This window comes from Globicephala melas, chromosome 14 (genome assembly GCF_963455315.2).
Source record: "Globicephala melas chromosome 14, mGloMel1.2, whole genome shotgun sequence".
Taxonomy (NCBI): Eukaryota; Metazoa; Chordata; class Mammalia; order Artiodactyla; family Delphinidae; genus Globicephala; species Globicephala melas.
This window is the reverse complement of record NC_083327.1, coordinates 47,703,207-47,715,446: the sequence shown is the minus strand read 5'-3', so window position 1 is coordinate 47,715,446 and position 12,240 is coordinate 47,703,207. Positions and strand designations below refer to the sequence as shown.

Sequence of the window (12,240 nt, the reverse complement as noted above, 5' to 3'; positions counted from 1 at the left end):
AAAAAGGGTATTTTTCTTCAACAAGTATGAGTTCCTATTAGAGTCACAGTTAAAATTATGGAGAGGAAAAAATCCTGAATTTATTATATATTCTAAAAATTGAGGAAGTTAAAATTGCCCGAGATTACAGACAATGCTAATGGTTACCTCCCTTTGAAGTAAACTTACCTCCAGAGATAAATAGTACTTTCAAACAAAAATCTGCGAGCTTCCCTGGTGGCGCAGTGGTTGAGAGTCCGCCTGCCGATGCAGGGGACACGGGTTTGTGCCCCGGTCCGGGAAGATCCCATATGCCGCGGAGCAGCTGGGCCCATGAGTCATGGCCGCTGAGCCTGCGTATCCGGAGCCTGTGCTCCGCAATGGGGAGAGGCCACAACAGTGAGAGTCCCGCGTACTGCAAAAAAAAAAAATCTGAACTAACCAAACTAATATTTAATTGAAGATTATTAGTAGTTTTCAAAGGTCCTTTGTGATGGAGGAGGAATGAGAGTGAATAAATATTTGAATTACCTTCTGTGTACTAAGTAGTGTGTTAGGTAGATACTTTATGTAATGTTTGTTTCCTTAAATAGTTTTTTAAAATTTTTATTTTATATTAACAATGTTGTGTTAGTTTAAATAGTTCTTTTTTAAGTGAAGTGTAGTTGATGTATGATATTATGTTAGTTTCAGGTGTACTATATAGTGATTTGACATTTGAATATGTTATGAAATTATCACCACAATGAGTCTAGTAACCGTCTGTCCCCATACAAAGTTATTACAATATTATTGACCATATTCCTTATGCTGTATATTGCATCCCTGTGGCTTATTTTATAATTGGAGGTTTGTACCTCTTAATCCTCTTCACTTATTTCTCCTGCTCCCTCATCCCCCTCCCCTCTGGCAACCACCCATTTGAACACTTAGGTTGCTTCCATTTCTTGGCTATGGGAAAAAATGCAGCAGTGAACATGCAGGTGCATATATCTTTCCATATTCGTGTTTTTGTTTTCTTCAGATAAATACCCTAAAGTGAAATCGCTGGATCGTATGGCAGTTTTATAGTGGCTGCACCAATTTACAATCCCAAAATAGTGCACAAGGATTCCCTTTTCTTCATATCCTCACCAACACATGTTATTTGTTGTCTGTGATGATAGCCATTCTGACAGGTGTGAGATGTTATCTCATTGTGATTTTCATTTGCATTTCCCTGATGATTAGTGATCTTGAGCATCTTTTCATGTGTCTGTTGGCCGTCTCTCTGCCTTCCATCTTCTTTGGAAAAATGTCTATTCAGGTCTTTTGTCCATTTTAATCTGGTTATTTGTTGAGTTGTATGAGTTCTTTGTGTATTTTGGATATTAATCTCTTATCAGATATATTTTCAAATATCTTCTTCCATTTAGTAGGTGGCCTTTTCACTTTTTTTTTTGTTGTTAGTTTCCTTCACTGTGCAAAAGCTTTTTAGTTTGTTGTAGTCTCACTTGTTTATTTTTTATTTTATTTTCCGCCCCTGAGGAGACAGATCAAAAAAAATATATATATACACACACACACACACACACATATCTATATGTGTATATAGATATATATATATATTGCTAAGACCAATGTCAAGAGTGCACTGCCAGTGTTTTCTTCTAGGAGTTTTAAAGTTTCAGGTCTACACTTAAATCTTTAATCAATTTTGAATTTATTTTTATATATGGTGTGAAAAAGTAGTCCAGTTTGATTCTCTTGCATGTAGCTGTCCAGTTTTCCCATCACCATTTATTGAAGAGGCTATCTTTTTCTCACTGTATATTCTTTCATCCTTTATCATAGATTAATTGACCATATAAGCATGGGTTTATTTCTAGGCTCTCTATTCTGTTCCATTGATCTATGTGTCTGTTTTTGTGACTGTACCGTACTGTTTTTATTACTGTAGCTTTGTAGTATAGTTTGAAAGGAGAGCGTCTAATACCTCCAGCTTTGTTCTTCTTTCTCAAGATTGGTTTGATTATTTGGGATCTTTTGTGGTTCCATACAAATTTTAGAATTATTTGTTCTGGTTCTATAAAAAATGTCTTTGGTATTTTGATAGGGATTGCATTGAATCTGTTGATTGCCTCGGGTAGTATGGTCATTTTAACAATATTTATTCTTCCAATCCATGACCATGGTATATCTTCTCATTTGCTTGTGTTGTCTTCAGTTTCTTTCATTGATGTCTTATACTTTTCAGAGTACAAGTCTTTTACCTCTTTGATTAGATATATTCCTAGGTATTTTACACTTTTTATGCAGTCATAAATGGGATTGTTTTATTAATTTATCTTTCTTATAGTCTGTTATTAGTGTATAGAAATGCAACAGATACCTGTATATTAATTTTGTATCCTGCAATTTTACTGAATTTATTTATTAGTCCTTTTTTTTTTTTTTTTTTTGTGGTACGCGGCCTCTGTTGCGGCCTCACTGTTGCGGCCTCTCCCGTTGCGGGCCACAGGCTCCGGACTTGCAGGCTCAGCGGCCGTGGCTCACAGGCCCAGCCCCTCCGCGGCATGTGGGATCCTCCCGGACTGGGGCACAAACCCGTGTCCCCTGCATCGGCAGATGGACTCTCAACCACTGCGCCACCAGGGAAGCCCAGTCCTGCTTCTTTGGTAGTGTCTTTAGGATTTTTCTATATATAGTATGTCATCTGCAAAAAGTGACAGTTTTACTTTTTCCTTTCCAATTTGGACTTCTTTTATTCTTTTTCTTGTCTATTTGCTGTGGCTAGGCCTTCCAAAACTATGTTGAATAAAAGTGACAAGAATGGGCATCCTTGCCTTGTTCCTGATCTTCTTGCTTTCAGCTTTTTATCATTTATTATGCTGTTGGCTATAGATTTGTCATATATGGGCTTAATTATCTTGAGGTATATCCCCTCTGTATCTACTTTGTTGAGAGTTTTTATCATAAATGGATGTTGAATTTTGTCAAAAGCTTTTTCTACATCTATTGAGATGATCATATGAGTTTTATTCTCCAATTTGTTAATGTAGTATAGCACATTGATTGATTTGCAGATATTACACCATCCTCACATCCCTGGGATAAATCCCACTTGATCATGGTGTATGATCCATTTCATTTATTGTTGAATTTGGTTTGCTAATATTTTGTTGAGGATTTTATCATCTATGTTGATCACTCATATTGGCCTGTATTTTTTTTGTTTGTTTTGTTTTGGTATCAGGGTAAAACTGGCCGTATAGAATTTCAGAAGCGTTCCTTCTTCTTCAGTTTTTGGAATAGTTTGAGAAGAATAGGTGTTAACTCTTCTCTAAATGTTTGGTAGAATTCACCCATGAAGCCAACTGATTCCAAACTTTTGTTTGTTGGAACTTTTTTTTATATTACTGATTCAGTTTTTTTACTGGTAATTGGTCTATTAATATTTTCTATTTATATTTCCAATTCCATCTTAGGAGATTATATATTTCTAGGAGTTTTTTCATTTCTTCTAGGTTGTCCATTTTATTGGCATATAAATGTTCATAGTAATCTCTTATGATCCTTTTTATTTCCATGGTATCATTTTAACTGCTCCTCTTTCATTTCTGATTCATTTATTTGGGCCCTCTCTTTTTTTCTTGATGAGTCTGGCTAAAGGTTTATCAATTTTGTTTATCTTTTCAAAGAACCAGATCTTAGTTTCTTTGATCTTTTCTATTATTGTGGTTTTTTGGTCTCTATTTTATTTATTTCTGCTCTACTAACTTTGGGTTTTTGTTCTTTTTCTGTTTCCTTTGGGTGTAAGTTTAGGTTGTTTATTTGAGATTTTTCTTGTCTCCTGATGTAGGCTTGTATTGCTATAAAATTCCCTCTTAGAACTGCTTTTTCTGTGTCCCATAGATTTTAGATCAGTGTGATTACATTTTCACTTGTCTCCAGGTATTTTTTTATTTCTTCTTTGATTTCTTCAGTGATCCACTGGTTGTTGCTAGTGTACTGTTTAGCCTCCACATGTTTATGTTTTTTTGCATTTTTTCTTGTAGTTTATTTATAGTCTCATAGCGTTGTGGTGAGAAAAGTTGCTTGATATAATCTCAGTTTTCTTAAATTATCTATTTATTAAGTCTCTTTGGTCTAATGTGTCACTTAAGGTCAGTGTTTCCTTATTTTCTTTCTGGATGACCTGCCTATTGATGTGAGTGGGATGTTTAAGTCTCTTACTATTATTGTGTTACTGTCAATTTCTCCCTTTATGTCTGTTAATATTTGCTTATGTATTTAAGTGGTCTTATGTTGGGAGCATATATATTTACAATTATTATATCTTCATCTTGGATTGATCCCTTGATCATGTAATGTCCTTTTTTGTTTCTTTTTACAGTCTTTGTTTCAATTCTGTTTTGTCTGATATGGTATTGCTTCCAGATTTCTTTCCATTTCCATTTGCATGGAATAACCTTTTTTATCTATCAGTCTGTGTGCCTTTAGATCTGAAATGAGTCTCTTGTAGGCAGCATATATATGGGTCTTGATTTTTCATCCATTCAGCCACTCTATGTCTTTTGATAAGAGCATTTAGTCCATTTACACTTGAAATAATTATTATACGTATGTACTTTTTGCCATTTTGTTCATTGTTTTCGTAGTTCTTTTTTGTTTCTTTCTTATTCTTTTGCTCTCTTCCCTTGTGATTTGATTACAGTCTTTAGCTTTATGTTGTGTTCCTTCCTCTTTTTTTAGTGTGTGTATCTATTATACGTTTTTGGTTTGTAATTACCAAGAGGTTCATATTGAACATCATTTATATGTATATATGATTATTTTAAGTTGATGATCTCTTAAGCTTGAATACGTTCTAACCACTCTACATTTTTATTTCCCCCACCACATGTAATGTTTTTGATGTCATATTTTACATCTTTTTGTTTTGTGTATCCATACTACTTATTATGGATATATAAGATTTTACTACTTTTGTTTTTTAACCTTCTTACTAGCTTTATGTGGTTGATCGACTACCTTTACTATCTGCTTGTCTTTACCAGTGATGTTTTTCCTCTCATAATTTTTATATTTCTAGTTGTGGCCTTTTCTTTTCTGCTTAGAGGAGTCCCTTTAACATTTCTTATAAAGCCAGTTTAGTGGTGCTAAATTCTTTGAACTTTTGCTTGTTTGTAACTCTTTATCTCTCTTTCAAATCTGAATGATAACTTTGCTAAGAAGAGTATTCCTTGTTATAGGCTTTTCCCTTTCATCACTTTTGATATATTGTGCCACTCCTTTCTGGCCTGCAGTGTTTCTGCTGAGGAGACATCTGATAGTTTCATAAGAGTTTTCTTGTAGGTAACTAGTTGCCCTTCTCTTGCTGCTTTTAAGAGTCTTTATCTTTAATTTTTACCATTTTAATTATGATGTGCCTTGGTGTGTCTTGTTTGGGACTTTCTGTGCTTCCTGGGCCTGGATCTTTGTTTCCTTTCCCAGGTTAGGTAAGTTTTTAGCCATTGTTTCTTCAGATAAGTTCCCTGTCCCTTCCTGTCCCTCTTCTCTTCCTTGGACCCTGTAATGCAAATGTTAGTATGCTTGATGTTGTGCCAGAGATCTCTTAGATTAACCTCACGTTTTAATTTCTTTTTTTAATCTCCTTTCTGTTCAACTTTGTGTGATTTCTACTACTCTGTCTTCCAGATCACTAATTCATTCCTCTGTATCATCTAACGTACTGTTTATTCCTTCTAGTATATTTTTTTATTTCCGTTATTGTGTTCTTCAGCTCTGTTTCTTCCTAATATTTTCTAACTCTTTGTTGTTGAAATTCTCACTGTATTTATCCATTCTTCTCTTGAGTTCAGTGAGCATCTTTATGATCATTACTTTGAACTCTTTATCAGGTATATTGCTTATCTCTACTTTGGTTCTTTTTCTGAAGCTATGTCTTGTTCCTTCATTTGGATCATATTTCTCTGTCTCCCCCTTTTCCCAATTCTCTATGTTTATTTCTATGTGTTAGGTAGGTAACTTACATATCCTAATCTTAGAGAAGTGGCCTTATGTGGGAGATGTCCTGTTGGGCTCAGCCTCTTACATAGTTTAGATATGAAATTAGAATTTTTTAAAAATAATAATAATAGGGCTTCCCTGGTGGCGCAGTGGTTGAGAGTCCGCCTGCCGATGCAGGGACATGGGATCGTGCCCCGGTCCGGGAAGATCCCACGTGCCACAGAGCGGCTAGGCCTGTGAGCCATGGCCGCTGAGTCTGTGCGTCCAGAGCCTGTGCTCCGCAATGGGAGAGGCCCCAACAGTGAGAGGCCCGCATACCGCAAAATAATAATAATAATAATAATAATTCTTAGGGGAAAAAAATGGATATTTGTAATTCCAGTGATGTTGCCATTGTTCTAAAGTAAGTGTCCCTAAAGGGAATTCTGGGTGATTTTACAATAGACCAACTTAATTGTTTAAATATAAATACAACTTGCACTGCTCTAGTTGACTGGATTTAATATTACGTTGGTTCCCTCCAAGGTCAGTAATGAACTTGACTAAGTAGAGCAGACACAACTCTTTACTATTTCACATATAGGAACCAGACACCTTAGTTAGAACATTGGCCTTCATTTCACACAGCCCTTAAAGGACATGATAAACATTAAAACCAAACTAGGATATGGTCCATATGGCCTCTCAGGTTTATTTTTCTTCATTCCTATGAGGTTTCAGGTTTTAAACCAGGGAGTTCTCCATACAGTATGGTTTCCATTATGTCATTTTTAATTACAGTCCTGGCAGACATTTTAATTATTCTAATTTTAAAGTGGCCCCCTAGGATCTTGATGTTCCAGGAAAGACAACTTTAAAATACTCTTTGAAATACTTTTCCTCCCATTTTGAGAACTATACCCACACAGCTTTTAGCACATTGTATTTAGACAAACCATTGACAGGAAAATCCATTAAAAGCAAATGAAGTCAAAGTGTTTCCTCTTTCTCTTAATAGTAAAAACACTTTCAATCCATTGTGTGTTTTCAACATAGAAAGCAAAGCTAGAACAGTTACGCTTCTGATTTTAAGAAGTAGTCGTGTCTTACATAGTAAAGTTTCTTTGTATTGCTTGTACTTTAAAATATCATTATTATGAAAGAGAGGATGCCTTACAATATTGTTCTGGACAGTTGAGTTACTGGAGATGTAGTCCATCAGTTTTAGCTTCCAGTGCATTTTGGAAATCATTTAATCCCAGAGTGGCATGTTTTCTTTCGTTGTGTTAATAACGAAATACTTTGAGTTTTCAACTGGCTGTTATGGCCTCATCTGGAGGCCATACTAAGAATCCATAGTGGTGGTTGCTCATGCTGCAAGAAAGTCCATTGGAGTGAATGATACCTGGGCAGGTGATGTATTAGGCATTTAGGATTCTATAGGCACAGCCAACTAATTTTTTTCAAATATAGAAGGATGAAATCACAAAATATACAATACTCTTTTTTCCTAATCAATTCTCTGTAGGCTTGACACAAAATTTTTTAGAGCCACTAAAGACTGTTTTTTCCTCCTGTATATTTATTTACATTTCCCATTGCCACACAAACATTGTTTTAAAAGTCTTGGAACGTCGTTGTAATTTATTTTGAGAGATAGCAACTTGGTCAGAATCATGCCAAAAATAATATAGTACTTTATTCAGGATCTGTAACAGGGTAATAATATTTCCCTAATGCATGCTCAAAAGCTATTACTCTTGCCATGTAGAAAGAATAATTTCTTGGGTGATGAACAAGTATCTGCTTGAAGGACTTTACTGCAATTTGTGCTATGAGAAGTATAAATAGCTAAGATGTTCAGTTGCATTAAATAAGAGTGAAATATTAATGTAATAACTAGACCATCAATAAAATTAGCTTAACCACAGTTAATGTGCACAGTAGTGCATTCATTTATTTCTTACCATCTTGGTTTCATTTGTTTATTTCCAATAAAGGAAGGAGAGGTTTTATCTACCTATGCATTCATTTTCATTCATTCTTCTGTATCACAAGTTTTGTCTCTATCTACCACAGGCATGCCTTGGAGATATTGTGGGTTCAGTTCCAGACCACTGCAATAAAGTGAATAACACAGTAGAGCAAGTCACATGAAATTTTTGGTTGCCCCGTGCATGTAAACTTAATATTTACACTATACTCTAGGCTGTTTAATGTACAATAGCAATATGTCTAAAAAAACAATGTACTTACCTTAGTTAAAAAATGCTAACCGTCATCTGAGTCTTCAGTGAGTTGTAATAGTAACGTTAAAGATCACTGATACAGATCACCCTAACGAATATAATAATGAAAAAGTTTGAAGTATTGCAGATTATCAAAATGTGACATCGAGACATGAAAAGAGCAAATGCTGTTGGAAAAACAGCGCTGATAGACTTGCTTGACACAGGGTCACTGCAAAACTTCCATTTGTGAAAAATGCAGTATCTGCAAAGCACAATAAAGCAAGACTCAATAAAATGAGCTATGCCTGTATTCCCAAATGTGATTCCTAAAATCCTCTCTTTTTTTATAATACTATAACAGTTATAGACACAATCATAGCCCTTCTCCTTCCAAGAAGTAATTGGGGCTGTAGGGGAGCATTTCCTGTTAAAGTAATTAAAAATAGTAATGCCAAGCACTTACACTACAATTTTGGGTTTTTTTTTTTTAAAAAAGGGCTTATTTTATTTTGTTTGTTCAAAAGAATATCAACAGTCCTGGGGCAGAAATAAAAGGTGTTTAACAAGCCACTTTTGTAAACATCATTTCTCCCAAATTTACAGACCTTTATTCTTTTTTAAAAAAAATACTTATTCATTGTATATTAATGTTTTTTAAAAGAATTATTAAGGAGGAATTTAATTCATGTGTTACCACAGTGGAGATGTAACGATTATAAATGACCTTTATCAAGTGCTAATCACAGTACTGACTGCTTTATAAACAAAATATTGCAGTTTTCACAGTGGATACTACTATTCCCATTTTATGCATAAAGACACTGAGATTTAAGGATACAGTAAGCAAATTACCCACAAAGTTTACAGATAGTAAGTGTCAGAGCTGGAATTTGAAGCCAAGCAATCTGATTGACTCAAGAACAGCTCCTTTTTCCCACTCTGTTTTGCTACCCCTCCAAGCCTAAGAGAGAGAAAGGAGGGGTAATACCACCAGCCTGGATTTTATACACAAATATGGTCTGTTCACCATTCATGGTAGAGCCTGTGCTTTGTGTTGTTTCTCCATTTGTGAAAATGGAAATGCAGTAAAGCAGCTCCTACCACTATACCAGTGGCCTGTCTTTGAAAAGGAAACAGCTTTTTCAGCATGAGGACTACAGGTGTTTGGGCATGCAACTGAGAAAAGCCTACTGGGCTGGCCCAACAGTGTTCATTATAACTAACCAAACTAATAAGGCATAGACTAGAGGACATATACAGAGAGCAATAACATGAAATTTCAGGTCGAATTGGATTTGTAGTAACAAACTCAAATCAATCGTGAGTGATGTTTTATATTTTTTTATTTTTTTTAATGTTATGGTGTTTTTGGTATAAATCTGAGAAGAGATTACAAAACGTTGAAAATAAGTATTATTTTCAGGCAATTGAGACTCACTTGATCCGGAAGTCACGTAACGGACTGACTTACATCGCAGAATGGAAAGGGGGCCTCCTGGAACACAAGATGGGCCACCTGACCTGCTTTGCGGGAGGCATGTTTGCCCTCGGGGCAGATGACGCTCCTGAAGGCCTGACCCAACACTACCTTCAACTCGGGGCTGAAATTGCCCGTACCTGTCATGAATCTTACAATCGCACATGTGAGTACCTGTTACTCTTCATACACAGTCTATGTGCTTTTTATTTCATTCAGTAAGGAACTTTGTCCATTTTGTCCATTTGTTGCCATCAAAAGAACATCCACCATGCCTGATGAAACTTGATGATCATGATTAATATCTTAAAGGAATTTCTGTTTTTACTTTAAGAGGCATTACTCTTCTATATAAAAATATTTACCTTTAGTTTACCAAGAAACAAAAATCCAGGCCATAAAGGGTTAAGTCTGTCTAACTTATTGGCCCTGCTTTAGGTAAATAACATTGGGTGAGAGTCTCTGTCCCGGTACAAAAGAAACTTGGTATGCTATAAACCATTATTAATCTTCCCAGAATCTCCATGAAATATATGATGAGTCTGGAGGCCTTCTTATAAAAATAGGAGTTTGATGTACAAATACTAAATAACCTTTATGACATAATGACTTAGAATTCTCAACCACTGATTTTCTAGCTCACTAATAAGGTGGTGCTTTGCACCTACCCAGTGGGTGCTCAGTAAATGGTGGTTAAATGAAAGAAAATAAGGGATCATTAGCATTTTCTAAAATGGACTCTTTTCAATGAATAAATTATAAAGGTATATTGAATATTGCTTATTATACAGTGTTTATAATTATTCCTTAAAATGATTGTTTTGACACCTCTCTTGAATGTTGTAAGGTACTTTCTAGTTTCATTTAAGTTATAGACACTAAACATTGTCTAGGACAATAACCTTTGTCCTCCATTGCATCTCCTTTAGTTGTGAAACTGGGACCAGAAGCTTTCAGATTCGATGGCGGTGTTGAAGCCATTGCTACGAGGCAAAATGAAAAATACTACATCCTACGGCCAGAAGTTGTTGAGACTTACATGTACATGTGGCGACTGACTCATGATCCAAAATACAGGAAATGGGCCTGGGAAGCTGTAGAGGTGACGTTTTAGTTTGCTTATGTTTCTTATAGAAAAATGTCTGTGGGGGGCTTCCCTGGTGGCGCAGTGGTTGAGAGTCCGCCTGCCAATGCAGGGGACACAGGTTCATGCCCCAGTCCGGGAAGATCCCACATGCCGCGGAGCGGCTGGGCCCATGAGCCATGGCCGCTGAGCCTGTGCGTCCGGAGCCTGTGCTCCGCAACGGGAGAGGCCACAACAGTGAGCAGCCTGCGTACCGCAAAAAAAAAAAAAAAAAAAAGAAAGAAAAATGTCTGTGGAAAAAATGTTCAGTCATACCTATAAATCTAGCATATCAACTTTTCTATGATTTTTAAAGTTTTGACCAGCCATTTTTCCATTCAAGACTGAGTGTTTTCAGTTAAGTCATCCTATATCCCTGACTTCAGCTTTGCTTTATGTAACAGTGATATAAATATACCTACTCTGGTGTTGAAGGAGAAATCTAGAAAGGCGTATTATAAAATTAAGTTCTCATGACTATAAAAAAGGTGATCGGTTAATTCCACAAAGGATTACGGGCAACTTGGGAATAGTTACCCCAACCTGCTCTCTGTTTCAAGAAACCACTATGTGATTGCTTCTTTTAGTCTTTGGGCATGAAAATGATAAAATATGCTTTTAGTTAGAGTAACTTAGCTACTTAGAGCTAAATTTTCGAAAGTACCTGTAGAAGAGCTACTTTGTACAAGAATATTCCGACGCTAGTCTCAGGGTTCTCTGAATATCCATAAGCTTCATATCTGTCCAGTGTGTTATTTGAATTGTCTTTGTCACTTCTTGAGTCTCTTCCTGCTGAATATGGTGTATCATCTTCCTAAACTAATCTGTTGAACACTTTGTGTGCTGAATGCCAGCAGAGGCGCCCTTCAGGATATACATCAAGCAACGTCTAATTTTTTTTTTTCTTTTTTGCGGTACGCGGGTTCACGGGCCCAGCTGCTCCGCGGCACGTGGGATCCTCCCGGACTGGGGCACAAACCCGCATCCCCTGCATCAGCAGGCGGACTCCCAACCACTGCGCCACCAGGGAAGTCCACAACGTCTAATTTTAAGAGCTATTATTCCAAAAGGAGTGAGAGGGAATTCAGGGGATAAGAACAAGCAAATGCTTTAATTACATTCTCTTATTGTCTAGCGCTCTTTGTTAGAAAGTTATCTGTCTTTTAAAACCATTAGGAATAACTTCTCTCGGGAAATCTAAAATGAATATTGCCTTTATGTAAAATTTATCTGATATCTCAGGAAGCCATTGATGAATCTTGCTTATTAACCCTCTTCAATTAATGTGTGTCTTATAACCAGTTGTCAACCATTTTAAGTAATAGCAATTTTTTAGGCCTCTTTTTTTTGGCATAATTTTCTAATTATGGTTAGTCAGTTGTAATTTCAGTTTCTTTAAGTTTATGTTTTTTCCTCTGAAAAAAGTATATTAAAATTGAGGTTCATCTAAGCCTTGGTGA

General features: G+C 36.0%; 1 protein-coding gene across 2 annotated transcripts in view; it reads left to right on the top strand.

Annotated features, from left to right (window-relative positions):
* The window catches only part of MAN1A1 (mannosidase alpha class 1A member 1), a 173,237-nt gene that overhangs the window by 147,079 nt on the left and 13,918 nt on the right, over positions 1 to 12,240 (top strand). For both annotated transcript variants that reach the window (XM_070043481.1, XM_030853578.3), the window contains 2 exons: positions 9,604 to 9,823; positions 10,587 to 10,759. In XM_070043481.1, coding sequence (XP_069899582.1) covers positions 9,604 to 9,823; positions 10,587 to 10,759 — 393 coding nt within the window. The remainder of the gene's footprint in view (positions 1 to 9,603; positions 9,824 to 10,586; positions 10,760 to 12,240) is intronic.